This window comes from Hylobates moloch, unplaced genomic scaffold (assembly GCF_009828535.3).
Source record: "Hylobates moloch isolate HMO894 unplaced genomic scaffold, HMol_V3 SCAFFOLD_2, whole genome shotgun sequence".
NCBI classification, from domain to species: Eukaryota; Metazoa; Chordata; class Mammalia; order Primates; family Hylobatidae; genus Hylobates; species Hylobates moloch.
Window position 1 is genome coordinate 11,838,459 of NW_026652277.1, and position 24,950 is coordinate 11,863,408.

Sequence of the window (24,950 nt, forward strand, 5' to 3'; positions counted from 1 at the left end):
TTTTTTTTTTTTTTTTTTTTTTTTGAGACAGAGTCTTACTGTGTCACCCAGGCTGGAGTGCAGTGGTATGATCTTGGCTCACTGCAACCTCTGCCTCCTGGGTTCAAGTAATTCTCCTGCCTCAGCCTCCTGAGTAGCTGGGACTACAGGCGTGTGCCACCACGCCCGGCTAATTTTTGTATTTTCAGTAGAGACAGGGTTTCACCATGATGGCCAGGCTGGTCTTGAACTCCTGACCTCAGGTGATCCTCCTACCTCAGCCTCCCAAAGTGCTGGGATCACAGGTGTGAGCCACCACACATGCCTGGCCCCCATTCTGCAATTTTGGTTAACAGACTGAGGGTCCAAACATGTAAACAATTTATCCTATATATTATGAAAAAGTGAAGTTGTCATAGCAATATAATGAATAAAGTCTAGCTTCTCCCAAGAAAGAGCTAAAGATTAAGAAGTGCTGCATTCTTGAAGTTGGTTCAATTTTACCCAAGCTTATTTTAGGTAATCAAAGCCTGGAGCAATGAGCTTAGGTAAAAATTAGGAATACTGAAAGCTAGATTTGCTGCATTTATCATTTTCGACAACACAATTAGAAATCTCAGAATCAGACATGAAAGCATAGTTTTTTCTGATTGAGATTCGATACTATGTTGGAACCCTCCCACTCCCTTGAAAACTAATATATTCTATTTTAGTCTTCGTAGGTTGACTAATAAAAAGGTCTAATAATTCAGGCACACACTTTGGCCAAGTTTAGCTTTATCACATCTAAAAAAAATTTATGTATAAAACAAGTATCAGTTCAAAAATATAGATTACTTTTTAAGAAGAACCTGCAGGAAATATAAAAATAATTAAATCTGGTGGAAAGGAACTGTTACATCTGCCTGAAATTGAGAGGCTGTAATGTTAATGTACATTACAGTATCATTAGGTACAGCTGCTCTCCAAGCAGCTTGTTTTACCGTTTAGACCACAGGTACTCGACACAGATTTCCAATTCATGTCACTAAGAGGCGCCCTTAAAGTGCTCCATTCCCCTTGCTTGGTACTCCAAAAAACCGTCCTGGTCCCATTATCCTGTCCTTTCAAAGAAGCATAATGGCCAGCCATTCTGGACTTCTAGAGAGAGCTCTTCGGAGATTTTTCTTCTAGATTAAAGTCTTTTAAGGATTACAGGTTCAGACATACACTCATCACAACAGTCTAGATTGCTTCAAAATATGAAATGGAGCTGAAATTAATTTTTACATTTAATTTTATACCTTAAATTTGTCATTGAGATGCCAATGTTTTAATGAAAAAGTAGAAAACAGTATAAAATTCAGTATCACCTATTTGTCTCAAATACAAGTACAGTGAGTATTAAACAGGAATGACAACAGAGTAGCAAAAACAGGACTGTAGTGTAGATTTGCCCAAATTAACTGTTTCTCCGAATCTGAGGTGTATGGCAAGTTGCGTGTTTGATCTCTCAGCAATTGTTAGATTATCAGCTTAACACTTTCAAACACTACGGGAGGCATTTCTCTGTTCACATAGACTTAAGTACACATATACTAAGCTGTAAATAGTCTGCCTTCCATTAGTTTGGTCTCTAAGCACTATAAATATGTCGACTTCAAATCAGTCTATGATACCCAGTGACCCTCTCTTCAGAGGCATCGGTAATACATTTGGCAAATGTCTTGAAACATGAATTGTAAATTAACATAGGTAGAACCTTGATAATAAGAGTCCCAAATATGTATTTTTAAAAATGTTAACATTAGGAAAAAAAAATTATAATCCTCAGCTCTATTTCCTGAAAAAGTTCAGTTGAGGTAACCTCTGCAAGTCACAGCTCCACATTTACATACTGTTCTGACCCTCTTTTTGGCTGGGCTGTGGTCAATAGAATCTGAAGAGACATCTCCAGAACCTGAAGACACAGAAAAAGAAATACAGGAGAAAAAGAGTTAAGACAATTTAGAATAAATTTCAAATTTTCTATTATATTAGTTTTATTATCAGTGTTAGAGGGTACTTACATGGTCAAGACCCTTAGAGTAAGTTAACTCCCAAGGAAATGTAGTTAGTTTCCTTTGAAATATTTACAAATAAATGTTAATATTCAGAGTCAAATCATAATGAATTGTCTTGAAAGGATAGTGTGGGTTAATAGGTAAAGTTTATGTTATTAGCCCATATTTACGAGAAAGGATTTCTGAAATGATGAAACTTACTGGGAATATCTAATACATATTCATTTCACACCGTACATAAAAGCACAGTATGTAAGAGGTTAAGCAATGACAATATGTAAAGGCCATCATTCTTAAAGGAAAGAAAACATTTATACTGTCACAATAAAGCAAATAGAATTAAATGTTCTTTTTAAAAGCCAGGTTCAAGTAGGAATAGAATAAATTTGTATGTGATTTAAATCATATTTTCAATCTTTTGAATATACATCTCTCAGTAAAAATTCAAAAATGTAGGCTTATAGGTTTTTTTCTCCAGACAGGGTCTCTGTTGTCCAGGCTGGAGTGCAGTGGTGCCATTCACAGCTCAACTGTAGCCTCAACCTCCCTGTCTCAAGCCATCCTCCCACCTCAGCCTCCAGAGTAGCTGGGACTACAGGCACACGCCACCACACCTGGCTAGTTTTTTCATATTTTGTAGAGACAGGGTTTCGCCATGTTGCCCAGGCTGGTCTTGAATTCCTGGGCTCAAGCCCAAAGTGCTGGGATTACAGGCAGGAGCCACCATGCTTAGCCCACAATTAAAAAAAAAAAAAATGCAAGTAGTACAGTATTAAGATGCTATAATAAATAAGTTTCCAAAACGGAAGTTCTGAAAATACACGATGTAGAACCATTCCTCAGGTGAAGCTCAGGCAGACCTGGGTTCTAGTATTAGCTGTTGGATTAGCTTTGGACCTTAGGATGACAAACTTGGTGACTCAACTTTTCATCTTTAATATTAGTTTGGTTCAGATATCTAAGGTCTCTTCCTAGTCTGATTTGATTCTTCATATTGAAACTGACACCAATGAAACTATACTTGAAAAGCATACCTTTCATTTGATAATCAAAAGTCAGCTCTTCTCCAGCATTTATGGTTCTTGTGGAAAACAATGCTATTCGGGGAAGACGAGTATCGAGGTTATCAATGAAAACATTGAACACCTGAAGATTTGGGTCACACTAAAAAGGAACATTAGAACCCATTTAAGTACAAATGGTGTGAACAAGCCCTTCTATATGCCATATAAAATGTTTACTTTCCTAGAGATTTAGTTTAAGTTCCACTGGAAATTAAGTTGCTTATTGCTTAGAGGTCTTAAAAGATTGTTCTTCCTTATAAAAACTTCAGACAAGTATAAAATAGAGAAAATAAGAAATCCCTATGTATCCACTATACAGCTTCAACAATTAGTAACATGCCTGCCAATCTTATTCATCTAGTCCCAACTTTTTTTTTTTCCTGGAGAATTTCAATGCAAATCTCAGATAACATTATTATTTCACCAGTAACTATTTCAGTAAGGCATATAAAGAACTAGAATAACTGTGTTTTAAAAAATCAAATCTGCACTACAGAAGTCAAATTTTACACTGCATGGAGTTTCACCACTTTAACTTTTGGTCCAAACTCTTCAATGTTTTGAGAATACTACAGTAACTTACGGAATATGCAAGAAAAAAGATGTAGTGAGTCATACTAAGGAATCAAAACTGTTTAATGGTCCTGGATAGAATATCTCTATTTTGAGAGTATCTCGAATTTATCATTAAGAAAAAAATTCTTCAATGTTTAATCAACAAACAAGGGACCAGAAGGTCTCTGCTAATCATACACCAATTTCTTACTATGAAATCCATCAAAAGTTTAACATGGTCTACTTCCTTTATATGTTCAGCTATATAACTTTGTGACACACACTGTCCTTATTATCCTCGAAATGTAGATAATGTCAGCCTAACAAGCCTAATGTTTTACTATCCACTTGGTACTTAGTAGGTAACCCAAAATTATTAACTTCCCTAATTTTTGGAAATTATTTATAGAGTCCAGAATTCTGCAGTTAAGTTCCAGCTGTATTCTAAGAGCTTTCAGACATTAAAAGGAACAATACTAATTTATAATTTAGAAAAATAGCCCTAGATAAATACTCTACAAATCTTTAAATTTTATAAAAAGTTAACGTTTACATTTTAAGAAAATACATTTACTTTCAGTTGTACATCCTAAAATTTAGTGGTGTTAACTTCTATTAAGACACAGTTCTGTGTAATTCTTGGACATTTTACCTCAATTGCTCTGCTCATTGTAATATGAAAATAATACCTACCGTACAAAGTTACTAGAAAGTTTAAATGAAGTAATGTATGTAAAAGACTCTTGTAAAATACATGCTATTAATATTTGGTAAGCACCTCAATGTTTAATTTTCCTAATACAGCAGTAATACCATAACTTAAGAATTAATACCATAACTTAACAGAAGCTGCCCTCATTATAAAATACACATTTTGGAAATGTTAAAAGGATATGTAGTTTAAAGGGAATTATTCTTTAGCTATGGAAACTAGTACTAGGTTGAATTGTTAGTCGTGTCTAAAATTTACGTATGTCTTCTTACGCTGTGATTCACAAAATGAGACACATTGCCGTATCGAGCCGCATCCACTGTGAATTCATCAGATTCATAGTCCAGATCAAAGAGATACGTGATTCCCTTGTTGTCATAGAACTGTCCCCGTCTTTCAGCTTCTTCACTTGTGATTACCTAAACAGAAAAAACTGTATTATGTAGCTACTGAACTAAAGAAGCATTCATCTACATATTTACTAATATGCGAATACCTACAAACATTTAAAAAGTAAGAAATCCAAGTGTCATCAAAGCAAACATTCACACAAACTAAGACTCAGATGCAAAGAGATGGGAAAATGAGGGGAAGAAAAATGATAATGCAAAAGATTGATGACTTTTTTTTTTTTTTAAAACAGGGTCTCGCTCTGTCACTCAGGCTAGAATGCGGTGGTGCCATCATGACTCCCTGCATCCTTTAACTCCTGGGATCAAGTGATCTTCCTGCCTCAGCCTCCTGAATAGCTGGATCACAGGTGCATACCGCCACACCCAGCTAATGATTTAGTTTTTGTAGAGATGTGGGGTCTCACTATGTTGCCCACACTGGTCTGGAACTCCTGGGCTCAAGTGAGCCTCCAGCCTTGACCTCCCCAAGTGCTGGGATTAACTGTACCTCGTTGATTTATGACTTTTTAAACAGGATTTGAGCAGTAAATTGAAACACTGCATTACTTTCATTATAATTAGGATGTTCAAAAAGCTATACAACTATAGCTCTCTACAGGACACTACTGAATGTTAAGGACTAAATCTGCAAGTATATGCTCTAAATATGATCCAGGCACATTTTTCCTGTAACTTACATATATGTGGTTACAAATGGAAAATTGTTAAAAATACAGGGGAGAAGCTATGTTAACTTTGGAATGGAAGGTTTTGTTTTTGTAGAATACGTTATTTTCATGCAATTCTGTAAGTCTAAGATTGTCATCTACAGTTCTGCTCTTAAGAACACAGTTTTATGACACGCTCAGCATAAGAAACCAAAAGTGTCTAAAGTACTTTATGTTACCAACCAAATTTGGCTGCTGCACTCATTAAGAATGCAACTTAAAAAATTTTGGTTAACAAAAAGAATAATTTGATTATACAAGATCTTGTATACTGAATAATTTATAATAATCTACCACCGTCTAAAAGTATAAGAAAACACCTAATTTAGTTTCAGAATTCTAGATGAATACAGACAATTATAGGTGACCCAATTCCAACTGAAAAATCCAGAGCTGACAACTCCAGATATGTAGCCATGCTCGTGTCTTTCTAGTCACAGCTCAACCTACCCTTCAGTTTGAAGCAGTGTGGTGCCATGGTGAAGACTACTGATTTTAGAGCTTTGAATCTTGGTTCTTATTACTATGTGACCTGTGTGACCTTGGGCAAGGTGCTCAATTTCTCTATAATAATGGACATAACAGTACTACATCTCCAAAAAAAAAAAAAAACCCAACAACAACAACAAAAATAAATAGTACTACCTCACTGAGTTTTGGAGAGGATTAGTGAATTAATACATCAAGTGCTTAGAATAGTATGTGACACACGGCAAATACTTTTTACATTTATATATATATATATACACACACACACACACATATGATTTGTATACAAATACATTTGCTAGTATTTGTATGGTAGTTTTGAGAATCGTCTTCACAGTTCAAAAGTAAGTTACAGATGCACAGAGCCTAATTTTCTTATGGATGCAATAAATGCTTGTGTATATTTTACAATACTCAAATATAGTGTCTTTCATGTTGATCCAAAATAGAGTTCTGCCAACTACATTTAATCATATTTGGCCAAATAGATGAAGTAAATTAAAACTTTCAAGTTTCAAAGAGCATGTGTTACATCTGAGTTTCCTCTTAGGACTTCTGGGTAAAAATAGTTGTCATATTTTAAATTTTACAAATGCTAGGTTTGACTAATAGGAATGTGTCTTTGTTGAAAGATGACTATATCGATTTAACATGTATTTTTTGTTCATATAAAAGTTTTTTATTTCTAAATATGCCAGTGAACTCTTCTCCTAAATCTGAATTTCTACATATCTGCAAATGAAAATATCAAAATGTACCAAGTATCTGTTAAAGAGATAAAAAGGTAATTTTCCAAAAGTATAAACCTTACATGCCCATCATTTACTACGTGGCAAGTTAAACATACCTCTCCAACATATTCCATGACAAAACGCATTCTTTTAATCTTCACAAGGGTCTTTACACCCCAGCCACGTCCATTGCTAGTTCGAAAGATGCAAAGCGAATACTGTGTGCCTTTTTGTACAATCCTATTGGGACAATCAGGTCCACATTGACACCTTGAGTTGCATTCATAGATGGGAGTACCAGGTGGGATTTTAATTTGTTGGTTTTTATTATAAGCCAAAAGAACTCCAGCTTCAGCAGGACAACATTTTTGAAAGAAGCAATCTGTGCATGAACAACCAAAGGTAGCTTCATTGACTAAGCTGATTCCAGGAGCTGGTTTGTATTCGTTAATGTAATAAAAGTCTGAAGGTGGGCCCTCTAAATCAACAGTATTTTCAACAAATATCATTCCTTTATGATTCTTCCTTCTGTTGAGTTCATCTTGCCATCTCTGCAGAGCTATCCTTTGTTTAGCCTTCTTCACAATGTACTCAGCAATGGCAGGTTTCAAAGTTTTGTTATTGTCTTTTGGAGTTATTGCTTTGCCTTTCTTTACCTGAGATAAATAATTATGCTTGTCATTAGAGAATTGCTGAAGCAGTAACGGGCACTTCAGATTTTGCAAAGGTTCCCAAGTATTTGTAGAATCTGGCCATCCTTTCCATTTTACAAGATAATATTCCATATCCTTAAAATACAAAAGAAAAAATGCAAATCAGATGGCTATTTCCCAGTTTTACCAAAAATAATTAAAAATCTTAAAGAGTTAAGGTATCCATTACCATTTTTCTTACTAACAGTTCAGAACATGTAGTCACAGGTTCCTAACACATGAAGTATAAATCATACAAATGAAACTATTTTTCCTTATATTACATAAAATATGGAATTAAGATGTGGCATAACATGTTTGATAAGAGGCTAAAGAGTTTTACCTGGAAAAAGACAAAGGTACTGAAACTGATGACTATGTTACTCAATGGTGATTTAGGTTAAACCCAGATGTATTTATTTTGATCATGGAAATAGATGGTCCCAAAGCTAACTCTTTATGACCTAGGTTAGTGGCTTACTTGGCCAGCAACAGATTCAGGCATTCTTAACATCCATAACTTAATATCATACACCAGACACGAGGGAACTCGTTTCTCAACATCATGGGCACACATTCTCTAGATGTTCTAGAGATGAACTGTCCAATACAGTTATTACTAGCCATATATAGCTACTGAAAACTTGAAATGTGGCCAATCTGAATTGAGATATGCTTAAAATATAATACACACTGAGGCTGGGCACGGTGGCTCATGCCTGTAATCCCAGCACTTTGGGAGGCCAAGGTGGGTGGATCGCTTGAGCCCAGGAGTTCGAGACCAGCCTGGGCAACATGGGAAAACTCCATCTTTACTAAAAACACAAAAATTAGCTGGGTTTGGTGGTGCACGCCTGTAATCCCAGTACTGGGGAGGCTGAGGCACGAGAATTGCTTGAACCTGGGAGGCAGAGGTTGCAGTGAGCCGAGATTGCACCACTGCACTCCAGCCTGGGCGACAGAGTGCAAGACTCAGTCTCAAACAAACAAAACAAACAAACAAAAAAACAAAGCAAAAAAAAAACCACACTGAATTTTGAAGACTTTGTATTATACAAAAAAAAGGACATTAAGTATCTCTAACTTTAAAAAAATCTTGATTACAGGTTGAAATAATACTTTGGATATATTGGATCAAATATATTCTTGAAAGCAATTTCAGCTGTTTCTTTTTACTTTGTTCAATGTGATTAGTAGATGCTGAATGGCATCTGCAGCTTGCATTACATTTCTATTGGACAGCTCTCTTCTAGAGAATGCTGATTTTATTTAGACTCACCCATGACTGGATTAGGTAGCAGGCACTCAAGCCACCTAAGAGCAACTGTTCTAATTTATCCCTCAGACTGTTGTTGGCCATGATGCCTTGGCAACAAGGCACCATGGTATCTTGTCTTTTCACTCCAGTGACTATGTTTTCCTCCCTTAAAGTAAGGCAATGCCACGTTTAAGTTTCTTTTTAAAAAAGCAGTTCAGGCTGGGCGCGGTGGCTCATGCCTGTAATCCCAGCACTTTGGGAGGCAGAGGTGGGTGAATCACTTGGGGCCAGGAGTTCAAGACCAGCCTGGCCAACATGGCAAAACCTGTCTACTAAAAATACAAAAAATTAGCCAGGTGTGGTGGCAGGCACCTGTAATCCCAGCTACTTGGGAGGCTGCGGCAGGAGAATCGCCTGAACCCAGGAGGAGGAGGTTGCAGTGAGCCAAGACTGTGCCACTGCACTCCAGCCTGGGCAAAAGAGCGAGACTCCATGTCAAAAAAATAAATAAATAAAATAAAAATAAAAGATAAAAAACACAGTTAAGTGTGTCTAACAAATTTTGAAGTAAAGTCTCAGTAATTTTTTTTTCTTCTGAAATAATATATAGGCACATGCCCAAGGGGTAACATTAGATCATAAAATGTCTTCTAAAATAAAAAGGTGATTAAACTGCATTGGACAGTTACATTATCATTTTAAGTCATAGATACTGAAAAATCTTGTTAATTGAAATAACTGCTTTTCCCTGAAAATTTTAAGAAAGTTTTTATTATAAAGTACAGATGTCCATGACAGTTGTTTTAACAGTCATAATGCATTAATGACAAAAGGTCTAAGCCATGTGATTGATATCTGCCATGTTGCTGAGGCACAAATTGGGCTGAGGGACACCATGAGGCAGCTGTGCGGGAACCAGGCACCCACCCAGGAGTGGGCTTATTTTATCCCCACTATCTGCATCTTAATGTTTTGTTTCATTATATTCTATTCAACAAGCAGTAATCCTTGTGAATTAAAAACTTTGCTTTCTTTTGAAAATTGGTTAAAAGTTTTCTTCTCTTAAAAAATGTGATTACATGGTGTGCAGATATGCACAAAAACTGTAATTCTGTGGAAATATATATTGCGGTTCCAGGAAAAAAAAAAAAAAAAGCCTAGATGTACATTTTAGTATTTGTCAAATTGAGCCCCACTAAGGCCTAAGGATTTCTTCCTCCTTTCAGGTGACTGCTACAATTCAGGACTGCTGTTAGTGGGTATCTGTTCACACTCTAGCAGATATGAGATCCAATTGGCAGCATCTAACTTTTCTACTCCCCTTAACTCTAAACATTTTAAATTTTTCAGATGTTAGAATAAAGCAATGCAACCCTGGTCCTCTTTTTCTTTTTTTTGGCTACAGTTTTTCCTACCATAGCCCTGGGTTATGCCAAATGTTCCCAGCAAACAATCAAAGAAATAGAAATGGTGGCTTTAAGTCAATGGTTAAATCATCCAGGAACACTAAAAACATCTGCCACTGAAGTTATTTCCAAAATAATTAATTGTATTTAATCTTAGATGAATCACTTGCATTTTAAATGACCAAGTTTTGTAATGCTAATCACATTGGTACCTACTTGAATTTATGAACAAGAAATAGGCTTATAAAACATGAATGCTTATAGCAGACTAGTATAGAAATATTAGTAAGGTTTTGTTTCAACTTGGTAGTCTTGACTTTTATAAGCATATTTTATTTTTAAAATCCAAAAAAGATTTTTCCACTTTGAAAAATAATTTTACACAGAAAACCACTTTAAGAAACAAATTCAATAAGCTAAAATGCCAAATAAAGGCCAAAAAGTTCATAAGCTTATTATATCAACATCTTATTCTGATATGTAATCAACTCTTGATTACCTGTAGAAATGGAATCCCAGTGGCAAAAATGATCCATAAATCACTCCTAGGTAATTTGGAATACATCATATGAATTTTTTCTTAAAGACATTTCCCGGCCAAGGCAGGTGAATCATGAGGTCAGGAGTTCGAGAACAGCCTGGCCAACATGGTGAAATCCCATCTCTACTAAAAATACAAAAAATTAGCTGGGAATGGTGGTGGGTGGGCACCTGTAATCCCAGCTACTCGGGAGGCTGAGGCAGAATTGCTTGAATCTGGGAGGCGGAGGTTGCAGTGAGCTGAGATCAAGCCACTGCACTCCAGCCCAGTTCAAAGGACAGTGCGAGACCCCGTCTCCAAAAAAAAAAGACATTTCCCCCAACTATCTTAGGTGTCAGTTAAACTCATTCAAATATTTTAGGATCTATAATAAGTATATGAACGTTTGGTCACTAGGGAGTATGGGGAAATATATTACTAGCCTTTAGGAGTAAAACCTCATAGGGAAAAGGCAGCAGTAATGTGAAATAAGTAGCAACCTAAGGCATTATCACCAGAATATAGAGGGAAATCAATACAGCTCAGACAATGAGAAAAGGGAAGACAGAAAGCAGTACACACTACACTCTGAAGGAGAGCAGTGATTAAGTAGGGAACATGGCAGGATGAAAAACATGGGCAAAAGCTGGGAGCTAAGATTGGCATGAAGTATCCAAAAAATAGCGAAGAGATGGATCTGTCTAGCTTTAAGGTTCGGAATGTTGAAACAAGCTAAAACTTGTAATAGTAAGGCAAGAACAAATTTTAGACAACCATAACACTTACTTGGCTGAGACACTTGAATTTTATTGTAGGCCAGTGGTTCTTAAAGTTCTCAGAAACCATGGTGCCTCTGGGGGAGCTTCATGAAGTACATTTAACACCATCTTGTTAGTTAAGGAGCAATTTTACAAATCTATTAATTGCCAAACCCACGGACTCTTCAGCCCTCCTCTTATTTGACCTCTGTAAGGCGGCAGCCACCACCTAACCATTTCTCAGACTTCCTTCTTGCTCCTCTGTGTTTTCCTTGCTGAGACTGCTTCCCCTGCCCATCACTTACACGATGGAGACACTCAGGACCCTGTCTGGCATCCCTTTTCAAATGAACGTGTTTATCCCTTTGGAGAATCTGATGAAAGCGTTCGACCTTTCTCTAACAAAAACCACATATAAAACATTTTGGGTAATTTCAGGATATTTAGATTCTGGGTTTAGAGAATTCCTACTATAAACGATTTCTTTGGACAACCTCATCACCCCATAGTTTTAACTAATAATTATATGCTGATGACTCTCCAAGTTTTATCTGCAGCCCAATATATCCAACAGCCTACCGGATGCTTCTTAAAGCAACCTATCCACATGGAACTCACCACTGTCCTTCCACATCAGATTATTTCTTTATTCCTTATCATGGTGAATCTTACCTGTCCACCTACTCACACAAGCCAGAAACCAGGTTATCTCAATTCCTTCTTCTCAATCCAATCATCACCAAGTTTCTTTAGAGATGGACTTCTTCCTGTCCATCTCTAGTTCTATAGGGTTAGTCACTTCAGGCCCTCAATTCTTGCCTGCATTCTTAAACATTAATCTTCCAACTGGTTTCCCTACTCCAGACTTACAGCTTCAAACACTCTATCCTTCTTTACTATGGAGTTTTTTTGTGAAAACAAAAAACCCACAGAACCAGTTATCCTGTTGTTATTTTGCTTAAAACCTGTTAATGGTTTCCACCCTGCCTAGGGAACAAAGTTCAAAGTTCCTCTTTTCAGAAAGCAGGCCACTCTGGAACTGTTCCCTGATGCCTCTCTGGCTCCATCTTCCATCATGGCCCCATTCACCCAACACACACTAGCCACAATGAACAACTTGCCAGGCCTTTTGATGCCCCTGCTGCTTTGTTCACAAAGTTCTCCCTAATTAGGAGGGCCTTTCCCACTGGTCCAATGAATGCTCCTCTCATCTTTTAAAACAGCGTAAATATCACCTCTTCTATGAAGTCTTTCCTGTCTCTCATACCCAATCAGAACTGATCACCACCAACTCCTTTTTGTTCCAATTTCCAATTTAAACTCTTAAGTTATTTGCGGGAAGGGATGGAATCTTATTCTTTATAGCCCCCAAATGAGCACAACTGCCCACTGTACCTTAGGCTGTGACTAAATGTTTCTGAACGTATAACAAAAAAATAGGAGTACCAAAAGGTATGTAATATACAAATCACAACAATAACTGTATGAATTCTTAAAGGAAATACAAGCTGATAAACTTGGAGGTAGCAATTCATGGCTTCTCAATATTTGTCACCTGCTGTCTATAGCCAACGAGTGGCAGCAAACACCAAAACTTTAAAAGAAACATATGGGAAGACAAAGAACAAAAAAAATTTGTCTTTCCACTAGCTAATTTTTTCTGCCAATTTTGAAATAATCATCATATTCAATATCAGTGTTAAAATAACCTGGATCTGGCTGGGCACAGTGGCTCACTCTGGGAGGCTGAGGCAGGAGGATTGCTTGAGCCCAGGAGTTGGAGACCAGCCTGGACAATATAGTGAGACCTTGTCTGTACAAATTAGCAGCATGTGGTGGCACATGCCTGTGGTCTTAGCTGCTCAGGAGGCTGAGAGATGGGAGGATCGCTTGAGCCTGGGATGTCAAGGCTGCAGTGAGCCAAGACCAGGCTACTGCACTCCAGCTTGGGCAACAGAGTGAGACCGTCTCTAAATAAATAACTGGAATTTGATTATGAAAACACCAGTGGTTCCATGGGAGCATAGTCTCAGAACTATTACAGTCAATGGAAAATCACTGAATTTTCATGCCAGTAAGAGTAGGAATTGTGATAACTGGGTTAGAGACCCAGAATTGAAAAAAGTGAGCCACATGACAAAGTATTTTCTTAGAGCTCTGTTTTCCTGATCTCTCAAATACTGGTTGTAGTATAATGACTTCTATGTTACTCTAGTTCTTAACCACTCTAGGTTCAGTCAGTGTTTTAGCAATATCACTCTATTGTCAGATGTGGACTATTGTTAATTTGTGCCACGCCGTACAGAGGTGGTTCTCGAAACACAAAAGTACCTGTATACTTTAAGAAACCAAAGCTATAGGCAATATTTATTGCTCAGCTTACTAAGCTATGTGCATGTCCATCAATGTGTACAGAGGATCTTGTTCTTAACTGAACTATCTTAAATACCCATAGTTTTGTCAGAAATTATTCTGTATGAAGGGGTGATGCAGCAACAATAATGCTGCAGAAAAATCACCTTGCATTGAGATTCAATACTACTACAATTAACACCCTTTAAGTTCAACTTGACCCTTGACATGAATTCATAGTAGTAACAACCCTTTTTCCTCCCCCCACAGAATTTTTTCCATTTCTCAAGTTGGCTATTTCAGACCTCCTCCACTTTGCTCAAGGTTCCCACCCCTACCTCCTGTGTTATTTTCAGTGACGTATGACCTTTGTTACTAATGCAAAGAGAAAATGGAAACCACCAGGCATTAACTGCCTTAACTTCCAGCCTTCCATGGTCACGGAGCTAGAGAGAAGGTGGATGCAGACATGAAAAGAGAGACGCACTTCCTCGGTCAATTCTTCCTGTCTCTTCAGTATCTCCCTCTGCTGGTTCTCACTGGCATTTAAACAGGCTCAATTTTTAAAAAGCAAAATAAAACTAAACCTCCTCTGAGATATAAACCCTTGTATATGTAGGGAATTTCTAAAAGACATATTAAGTTGCTAAGAGTGAGAGACTGAAACTAGGTCACAGGGTAAATGTATCTGACTTTTTGTAACATTCACTTTTTAAAACTACATGCATAATACCTCCTCAAAATTAAAAAAAAAATTACTATCACAATGGTCTTTTCAAAAAAACTGGAAAAAAATTATAAACACCCATATACTCATGTAGCCCTCTCGTTTTCTTGAAAGCTAGGATTCATGGAAGAATTGTCCATACTACTTGACTCTACTTTCTTACCTCTGGTTAATTTTTTTTTTTTTTTTTTGAGACGGAGTTTCACTCTTGTTGCCCAGGCTGGAGTGCAATGGCACGATCTCAGGTCACTGCAACCTCCGCCTCCCGGATTCAAGCAAATCTCCTGCCTCAGCCTCACGAGTAGCTGGGATTACAGCTAATTTTGTATTTTTAGTAGAGACAGGGTTTCTCCATGTTGGTCAGGCTGATTCGAACACCCGACCTCAGGTGATCCACCCGCCTCAGCCTCCCAAAGTGCAGGGATTACAGGCGTGAGCCACTGCACCTGGCCTGGTTCATTCTTTAATTCATTCCTTTGGCTCTTCTCAGAGATGCTCTAAGGGCATCAGTGACCCTCCATTACTAAATCCAGTAGATTCTTTCCAGTTCTCTGACCTACTGTTTAATACTCTCCTGCTGACATCATCTTTTCCTCTGGTTCCCATGATTTACTCTTCCCATTTTCTTTCTTTTTTTTTTTTTTGAGACCGAGTCTCACTCTGTCACCAGGTTGGAGTGCAGTGACACGAACTTGGCTCACTGCAACCTCCACCTCCTGGGTTCAAGTGATTCTCATACCTCAGCTTCCGGAGCAGCTAGAATTACAGGCAAGCGCCACCACACCAAGCTAATTTTTATATTTTTAGTAGAGACGGGGTTTCACCATGTTGGCCAGGATGGTCTCAATCTCCTGAACTCATGATCCACCCGCCTCGGCCTCCCAAAGTGCTGGGATTACAGGCATGAGCCACTGCGCCTGGCCAACTCTTCCCATTTTCTGACTACCTCTCTTGCCAGTGTGTCTCACACTCTGACAGTCCTTCCTATGAGTGTCCCCACCTACTCCTCAGGGCTCATCCTCAGTCCTTGTTTTCTGCTCACATTTGCTTTGCTTGGGCTACTGCAATCGCCTCTTGCCACCCTCAACCCATTCAGGGCACAACAGCCAGAGTCATGTTTTCAACACATACATCTCAGCATGCCGCTCCCCTGCTTAAAACTACTAAATGGTTCTCTACGCCCTTAAGAGGAAGTCCAAAATCCTTTCCTCGGCCTACGAGGAGCTGCACACTCTGGGGCCTGCCCATCCCGCCAGCCTCACACGCTCCCTCCTACTTGCTCTGTTCCACTCACACCCTCTATTCCTTGAAGGCCCTCTTTCTACTCCTTGAAGTCAGGCTGTTTTCTGCCTCGAAATCCCTCCCACGTATCCCTTTCTTCCTTTAGTACTAAGTTGAAACATCAGCTCCTCAGGGATACCTGCCCAGTCTCTCCAGGATAAGTGAGATCTTTCTGTCACATCAACACTTACGTCAACTACAGTAAGTACTTTGTCCAACTGTATTTAAGGTATTTCTACCCTCACTGAACGATAAACTCCATAGTATCAGGGACTGTACCCTCACATCACTCATTGCTCAGATTCCCAATTCCTAGTGCAGGACATGGTAGATGGCCAGTAAATATTGGCTGAGTTCATGAACAGGAAACTGCATTCACTCCCAAAGCTTCCCTCTCTATCTTTTTGCCAATTACTTTAGGATCTATGTTTCTAGTTAGATCTCACTATTGATTTGAGCCCCACTTCCAGTTGGTTTAAGTTCCACTTAAAATATCTTCAAGAAAGTACATTTTGAAAGTACTCAAGAAAGTTGAGTACATTTTAAGTAAAACTTAAACCCACTGGAAATGGGTCCCCAAACCCAATCTAGTTCCTACTCCTGTATTCCTGGTGAACAGTAAAACTGTCTACACCACTGCCCAAGTCAGAAACTTGTATTTTCCTAGACCTGGCACCCTCACTACCAGACCCCCACCAAACCCTGTGACCACAAACCACAGACATACATTTTACATCCTTTTTTTTTTTTTTTTTTTAAAAAACAGAAGAACCGCGCACCTACTTTTCCTTGCCATCGTTAATACTTTAGTCCAAGCACCATTGTTTCTGGCCTGGTTACTATGACAGCTGTTCAGAACATGCAGCCATGCACGTGTTATTCCTTTCCCTATCAATCCCCTTTTTTGCAGAGAGAAAATTCTCTCAATTACAAACCTGATGTGTCACTCTCTTTAGAACCTGCCAACTAACTCCCCATTGCCTTAGGATGGCTGAAGAATCCTTCACTCACCTCTCATTCTTTCCCACGTCCATCTCCTACCACCTCATTCTCCAGACAGAAGCCCTAGTCAATTACAATGCTCACCTTTTCAGGCTCCGCTTGGACATCACTTCTGGGAAGCTTTCTGTGACCTATCCAAGGTGCACCTCCCACAGATCTTCTAACGATGTTTGCCACAGCACTTTTTATACATCTACACTGCAACGGGCTATTTATTTGTCAAACTTTCTCACTAGGCTGTGAGTTCTTTATAGTGAGGGAGTTTCTTATTAATCTTTCTATTTCCAGTGCCTAACACAGTGCCTGGCACACAGAAGAAACTCAAATATTTGTTGAGTAAGTATACGAGAAAAAGAAACAGGGGATACGAGTCAACTATCATCTAAGCATGAAGCCAGGAAGGCCTAGTCTAATACTGAATGTAGGCCCTAGAAACATGACCGAAGCAAAAGACAACTCAATTCAATGACCACAGACCAAACACCCGTTCTGTACCGGGACTACAATGAGACATAGTCCTGGCCCTCAAATGGTGGATGATTTAGCAGGGAAGATCTCATTCAAACAAGACCATAAAGTGCAACAAGTTCCAGAGTAATGGCAAGAATGGTGCTTTGTAAATCCTGAACATAAATCAACTAATTTTGCTGGAGGTGAGGAAGGGCAAGTGGTTCTACAATAGCTGGTGACTTTTGCACTGAACTGGGCAGGCTGTGTAGGATTTTGCGATCCAGGGAAGAGAAATGGTAGTATTCTGAAGAGGGAAATGGATGAGGAAAGGGGACACAAAAGTGCATGATATGTTCAAGGCATTAGAATGTAAGCTGTGTCTGTTCTTCAGCTATGTTTCCAATGCTTAGAACAGTGCCTAGCTCATAACAGGTGCTCAGTACATCTTAGCTAAATGAAATGATCTATAAATATTTCAATTTCAGAAAATAGGATATATGACAAGAGATGAGGCTGGAAAGGCGGCGGGTGGCCAGATGATAAAGAACCTTGGTCCTATGCTAATGTGTCTCAGATGAGACTGGTAAATAGGGAACCATGAAAAGGTCTAAAGCAAGGCTTGAATGCAATCAGAGCTAGGTTTAAGAAACAACTATAATGGCGTGGTGGACTATGGTACTGAGACAGCATCTTTCATGAGCTAAGTGAAGGTGGACACATAAGAAAAGGACAAAGTCATAAGATCCTTCAGCTACTCTGAATTTGTAAAAGAGAAAGAGAAGAAAAAAGGCAGAGGTATGCTGAAGTAATGCTGGCTTAAGAGATTCAATATCTGTGCCAGGCAGAAGAAATGGGGGATGTATGTGGGGTACTGAGGACATAAGCGAGCAAAGGAAGGTCACTTATTATGAAGCAAGAAAAGGGATGAACTGATGAGAAAGACTAAGGAGAAACTAAACACCAAAAATGATCTGAAACTGAACTACAACACTCAGGATTCCATACAAGAATCTTGGTAGCCCCCTTAATGTAAGCACAGACCCGTAAGTAACTAATTCTCTCTGTGAACGCACAGCAGGAATCAACAGGAAACGACAGAGAGACGCAGATAACATAATATGATAACCCATTAGATTTAGAGAGTAAAAAGAAACGAAGAATTAAAGATATATGCAATCATGAGGTTAGGTAAGTGTGAGAATTATGTTTCTGTTAACTAAGATAGGGAACACTAGTGCAAAATTCAGGTATGAAGGAGGAAAATAGGTGCAGTTTTGAATGTGAACTTGGATACCTGTAGGGTATCCAGTTCGCAATGAAGCCCACAAAGGGCTCAAGGCCTCAGAAAGATTGAATGATGAGCCAAACACATACAAGTAGAAAGCACTGGGAAAGAGACTGCCTACAGAGGAACTACAAGGTGAGAAGAGGGCCAAGAACAAGGCCTTGAAGACTATCAACATTTCAGAGGAGGGATAAGAGATAGTAAAGGAGGTTCAGAAAGAACAGTAAGAAAAACAGGTGGAAAAGAAGTAGGAATACAGGTAACAATAATCACCGTAAGCGCTCATACAGTATAATTACCACGCTGGCCCTTGTTCCACGCATTCTATCTATATTAACTCATTTAATGCTAGTAACACCGTGAGAATAGTACAATAATGATCCTGGTTTCAAAGATGAAGAAACTGAAAGACAGAAAGGCTAAGTAACTTGCTGAAGATCACACAACTTATAAATAAGAGGCAAATGTTAAACCTAGGCAATCTCTCCATAGACGAGAGTTTCAAAGAGGAAAAGGCAGCCAACAGTGTTAAATGGGGAAAAGCTGAATAAGATGCAAGGTCTTCAAATCTGACAACTAAAAGGTCACCGAGGGGCACAAGTCAGAATAAGGTGGGTTAAAAAGCTAATGGGAAGTGGAAAGACAACTCACAGAATGGGAAAAAACTTTTGCAAATCACATACTAATAAGGGATTTGTATCCAGACTATACGAAGAATGATTACAAGAATAAACAGACAATCCAATTTTTTAAATGCACAAAGGATCTGAATAGACATTTCTCCAAAGACATACAAATGACCAATAGGCACAGGAGATGCTCAGTATCATTAGTCAGAGAAATACAAATCAAAACCACAATGGGATACCACTTCAAACCCACTAGGACAACTATCATCAAAAAGTCAGATAACATCATGTTTTGGCCAGGATGTGAAGAACTGAAACTCATACACTGCTGGTGGAATGTAAAATGCAGAGCTTTGGAAAAGAGTCTGGCAGTTCCTCAAACAGTTAAACACAGTCACCATATGACCCAGCAATTCCACTCCTCGGTATATAACCAAGAACCATAAAAACTTATGTCCACACAGAACCCTGTAGGCGAATGTTCATAACAGCATTATTTATAATAGTCCCAAAATGGAAACAACTCAAATGTCCATGAAGTGATGAATAAGTTAAATGTGATATATCCATACAATGAAATATTATTTGGCAATAAGAAGGAATGAAGCATTGATATATTTTACAACATGAATGAATCTTGAAAACATGCTGAGTGAAAGGGGCCAATCACAAAGGACCACATATGGTATGATTCCTTTTATATGAAATGTCCAAAAAGGCAAATGGACAGATAGATGTAGTGGCTGCCCTAGGGCTTGAGGTAGAAAGGTAACTGAGGAAGTCTGGGGGTAATGGGTGGTAGCTAAGGGGTTTAGTGTTTCTTTTTGGGATAATGAAAAGTGTTCTAAAACTGACTCCTAAAGTATACTAGAAAATTTGTGGGGTTTTGTTTTGTTTTTTTTTTTTTTTTTGAGACTGAGTCTCGCTGTGTCGCCCAGGCTGGAGTGCAGAGGGGTGATCTCAACTCACTGCAACCTCCACCTCTGGAGTTCAAGCAATTCTCCTGCCTCAGCCTCCCGAGTAGCTGGGATTACAGAAGCCCGCCACCATGCCTGGCTAATTTTTGTATTTTTAGTAGAGACAGGGTTTCACTATGTTGGCCAGGCTGGTCTCAAACTCCTGACCTTGAGTGATCTGCCCACCTTGGCGGCCCAAAGTGCTAGGATTACAGGCGTGAGCCACCGTGCCCGGTTTACAAAATCTGAATTGTACACTTTAAATAGGTGAGTTGTATGATAGCATGTGAATTGTATCTCCACAAAGCTGTTAAAAAAATTAATGGGACATGCAGTAGTAGAAAAAGACAGAAAATACTTGCATGAGTGGAGAGGCAAGGCCAAAGATCTTTGAAGGTTAGGGAAGATCTGAATATGTTTACTGACTGAGATATATCAGTAAAAAAACAAAGCTTGATATAAACAAGACATCAGAGAAGAAAAAAAGTCCGGCAGGGCGCAGCGGCTCACGCCTGTAATCCCAGCACTTTGGGAGGCCAAGGCGGGCAGATCATGAGGTCAGGTGTTTGAGACCAGCCTGGCCAACATGGTGAAACCCCATCTCTACTAAAAAATACAAAAATTAGCTGGGCATGGTGGCGGGCACCTGTGGTCCCAGCTACTCAGGAGGCTGAGACAGGAGAATCGCTGGAACCCAGGAGGTGGAGGTTGCAGTGAGCCGAGATCGCACCACTGCACTCCAGCCTGGGCAACAAGAGTGAGACTCTGGGCCTTTAAAAAAAAAAAAAAAAAAGTCCTAGAGGGGGTAGATAGGAAGAAAAAGGAAAAATGGTGACACCTCTGGAAGTAAGAATAAGCGTGAACAGCTGGTGGTGAAGGTAACCTGAGAGTTTACACATGAAGGATCCTATTTTTCATTGAGGTAGGAGGTCTTCAGCAGAACATGAGAAATGGGTAGAGTAAGAAACCCAGAAAAGTAATACAAGTTGGAAAACCTGCTGACAAGAATGGGAAAAGCAAGCAAGATAAAAAGCTTGTCAGGTAGAACTGAGCAGTGTGAGAACAGAAATAAGTTATAATGGGGCTGATATGCATGATTGTATAATATTCTCAGCTGGATTGGTCAGTCCATAGCTTGTAAACCGAGATGGCAGATGATTGGGGCTGCTTCAGGGGCTGAAGGATGCTGAGAGTGCAGGTGAAATGCATGGGCATAAGACCCCACTGAGCAGGGAAGGCAGTGATACTAAAAAACTTGAAAGAATGGGATTTAGTGACTGATTCAATATGGAAGATGAAGGAGGAAAATAAAGACTTAAACAGGATTCCCGATTCACTTATCTGATAGATTTGGTAGATTAATGACCAAAACAGTTCTTGGAAAGAGAAGTAGGCTATAGACAGATGAATTACTCAAAAATACAAAGTTTAGATCAAAAAATCTTTTGAGAACAACTCTGCCGTTTTTTAAGAGCAATAAAGGAAGGCTTAGAGAAGTGAAACGAGTTTGCTTAAGTCCTAAGGTACTAAACAAAAGCTGGAAACGACTTTGCAATCCAGGCCATTATATTATAACCTAGAACCTGACTAAATCTGAAGTTTGACAAGATGGCAGGAAATGCAAATGGTGATGTTCTTGAGAGTCAGTAATACTAAAATTGGTTTGAAACGGTAGGTTCATTTCAGGTGATAGTGGGGAAATACGATCCAGGAACAAAACGAAAGACAATTGGAGATCAAACATTTGCTCTGGTTACCCACACGGAGATAATCAAGAGTTGGATGTAGAGTGATACGAGCACCTGAAAATATTCTACTGCAAGAACACTTTATGCTTCAAAATCCTCTCAATGCTATTTGGCAACACAGATGATAGGACATATAAATTTATCATTCCTTAGAATTTTAAACATTAAGAAGAGCTTTTCTTACTTTTAAGGTTCTGTTTATGTTACAGAAATATGAAATACTGATTAGGTCTGATTAGGTCTCTTGTAAGGGGCTAGATATTTGCCTTACCTTTACTACCTTGTAGTCACACAAGTATTCCACCTCATAATTGTTTAGATTCCTTTTGGTGATTCCAATCGATTTACATGTGAGCTTTTCTTTTCTACATAATTCCTGAAGAGTATCAAGTGAAACTAGGCAAGGCACACACCAAGCTACAATAAGAAAATAGAATTCTTTACTAATGAAATAGCTATTCAATTAAAACAAAAAAGAGAAACTTAAAACCTCTATTCCCCACCTTTCAACTGGCAATTTTAGACTAAAAATTCCTATGACAAGAAACCAGTTACATGTCTTCAAGAAAAAGTTAAACATTAAGGAACTATTTTGTTAAATTGGTGTTCTTGGATTTTCTCATGGATTTCTATTCCACTATGTTTAACTGACATCAGTTAATTTCCATTAAGTCACCTGAAAATGTTTCATGTCTGTAAGCTTTTTTAAGATTGTTATACAGATGCAGGTCAACAGAGGTAATGTTTTTTACTTCCATTGTATTCTACATAATCACTATTTTAATAAAATGTAAATCTCTAGGACACTTATTCTTAAAAACATATCCAAAATATACTTTAAAACAATCTTATAATTTGTTAACACGTAACTTTCATTTTTTTTAACTGGACAAAACGAACTGAAATCTAATTAAAATATATTTCTACGGTTACAAACTCATTATATGTTACTTTTCTCTTTGAAATGTTGCATGAAGCTTTAATTCCACTTATTATTTTACCCATACTGCAATATATTATCACCAAGCTGAATAAACTCCAGTTATTAAAAAAATGGAGAGTATATCGATATTTTGTAATACTTATGGACTGTATTGTTTTTAAAGCCAAACTTTTACAACGGTGTTCAATTTACATAAGCCATGTACTAAACTCAAAGAAAATTAGACATGCTCATCATCAACCCTCCAGAAGCCAGAAACTAACTGTGTTGCAGAAGATTTGACCCTCAAATTTCTGTAAGCAGCATGTTACCACACTGAATTTAAAGTGTAAATTAACACATTTAGGAAAATGGAACAAACTTGGTGTTAGGGCTAGTGTCATGGTAAGCACTAGACAGGATCAAAAGTCCTCTGCCCTACCCATCGCTCGGTCGCCGAGCTATGTGACTTTAGTGAGGTCTCAATCTTTCTGGCTGTCAGATTCACTGGAAAAAAATGGAGAAAACTGGTGTTACCAAACAAAATCTATCAGTAAACTCAAGCTTTACTTGGTAGCTCTCCAAGGTAGTTGTGATCACCTTTTGTGTTTTGAGGTAATTGCAGGGAAGGGAGAACACTTGTTAGCGGCAATAACTTTTCCGGCACCCTTTCCTCATCCTCCCCACCTCACACAGAGACTTCATTGTCAGAAACCCTTAAGCATAATTTCTACCATCTCACTGGCTGCAAACGACTCCATCCTAAAGCAGTAAAGACAAAGGTATTTTCCCCCAGAAAATGTGGAGGAAGAGAGGCTGATTGCTTTGTAGTGGTCGTTTAGGGGTAGGACAGTGATGGGAGAGAAATGACCCCGTAAGTCCCTTCCATCTACAAAAACTAGGGGACGTTTTGTGTTAAGTTGACCTCATTAAGGGGATCATGTATAAAGGAGGTTCCTCTTGAGTATCTACCCAAGGTGTGTTTGTGTGCTTTTCCTAAACATTTTTATCTAGTTGAGGATTCAAAACACAACCCGCAAAGGAAATGCTCTTTGAGAATTAAAAAAAAAAAAGTGAACACGAAAAACTGCAAACACGTGGTTAAAAAAGACAATCTCTCGACAGTCTCCAGTAATGCAGAAAAAGATTTCACTGACAAAATTAAATAGTTCATGACCACCACAAACATCTTCCGCTAGTTCACAGTAACCCCTGACATTCTCCAAGAAGAAAAATTCAGGGATAGTGAGGTCATAATCACAGCGGAGAAGAGGCGAGTTTGAAAACACCTTTACATTCCGGAACGCACGGAAAAGTTCCAGGCTCTCAAAGCGTGCGCGACACCAAACCCCCCGACGCCCACACCCACGCGCGCTCGGTGCCCAGTTCCCCGGTGCCCAATTCCCCAGCGTCCACACAAATAACACCAACCTCCCGGTGGAAGTTACCGTAAGCCAGAGGCTGCAACCTCAAATACCCACTTTCTGGGCGATTCTCCAACGAGGCATTCAACCTCCTAGCGTGTCCGCCTTGGGGGTGATTCCTCGCTTATCCCCTTTCTTAGCACACAGGTGCCCCGATTTCCTCTCCCCCTCTGATATTAAGGTCATGTTCACGCCGGCGGGCGTCGCTTCCCGCCTCCCACTTCAAAGGCCCGGGCGCACGCCGCACGCCGCGCTCGAACCACCACAAAGGAGCCAGTCGCAGCCCGGCCCCAGGGACCGGCCTCGACGCCCGAAGCCACCACGGGAGACGCGGAGGGGGCCGGGACGAGCGGGCGGAGAGGCCACGCTCCGCAGCCGAAGGGCCCCAGGCTAGCACAGTGCCCACCTCCGCGGCGGGAGCCGGCCGGGCAGGGAGGCGGGTCAGCGGCCTGGGGGAGGGTAGGCGTCCTCAGCGTGCGTCCCAGAGTTGGGGTCGCGGCGGGCGGGGAACCGCCACGTCGCCGTCTGGCTGGCTCGCGGGACGGCCCCGCCGCCCGGGCCTTGGGAGCTTGCCTGGGAACAGGGAAGGCGAGGGGGCCGCGCTCCAGCCTCACCTCCTCGCGCCTCGGCCCCGACCGCCGCCATCTTGTGGAGCTTTCATTCAAACTGGCGCGGTCTGACGGGATAGCTCAGCTGGCCCGACGCCCCGCCCCTGGCCGGCCCGCGCGGGACTTGGGGGCCGGGGCTTGGGGGGGTATGGAACCCGCACGGCGTCCTGACGTCACTGGCGGCCGACAACCCCCCCACCCCCCACGCCCCAACCGCAGCGGCGGCCAGCGCGCCTGCGC

The 24,950-nt window shown here is 39.8% G+C and overlaps 2 protein-coding genes across 4 annotated transcripts in view; one reads left to right on the forward strand and one right to left on the reverse strand.

Annotated features, from left to right (window-relative positions):
- The window catches only part of DCLRE1C (DNA cross-link repair 1C), a 59,227-nt gene extending 52,346 nt beyond the window's left edge, over positions 1-6,881 (forward strand). The window contains exon 15 of the mRNA XM_032156630.3: positions 4,996-6,881. Within this exon, the coding sequence (XP_032012521.1) occupies positions 4,996-5,058 (63 nt within the window). The 3' untranslated portion in view covers positions 5,059-6,881. The remainder of the gene's footprint in view (positions 1-4,995) is intronic.
- On the reverse strand, positions 1,238-24,839 carry SUV39H2 (SUV39H2 histone lysine methyltransferase). Of its 3 annotated transcripts, XM_032156757.2 has the most exons (6): positions 24,717-24,828; positions 22,028-22,173; positions 6,809-7,480; positions 4,625-4,771; positions 3,056-3,185; positions 1,238-1,918 (listed from the first exon to the last, which is right to left on the reverse strand). In XM_032156757.2, exons 1-6 carry the CDS (start codon positions 24,745-24,747, stop codon positions 1,812-1,814), a joined length of 1,233 nt encoding a protein of 410 aa, XP_032012648.1. In that variant the 5' UTR covers positions 24,748-24,828; the 3' UTR covers positions 1,238-1,811. The 3 variants fall into 3 exon arrangements, with proteins under 3 accessions (XP_032012648.1, XP_032012813.1, XP_032609607.2); XM_032156922.3 differs by lacking the exon at positions 22,028-22,173 and having other exon boundaries at positions 24,717-24,839; XM_032753716.2 differs by lacking the exons at positions 22,028-22,173; positions 24,717-24,828 and adding an exon at positions 11,355-11,491.
- Between the last annotated feature and the right edge of the window lie 111 nt (positions 24,840-24,950).

Bases quoted from the DNA above. Each gene is read 5' to 3' on its own strand.
- SUV39H2 (XM_032156757.2), bottom strand. From the start codon at position 24,747: ATGGCGGCGGTCGGGGCCGAGGCGCGAGGAG. The intron at 7,481-22,027 runs GTAAGGCAAATA...TTGTATTTTAAG, and splicing joins GTGACTACAAGGTAGTAAAG to GATATGGAATATTATCTTGT. The intron at 1,919-3,055 runs GTATGCTTTTCA...CTGTGTCTTCAG, and splicing joins TTTTGATTATCAAATGAAAG to GTTCTGGAGATGTCTCTTCA.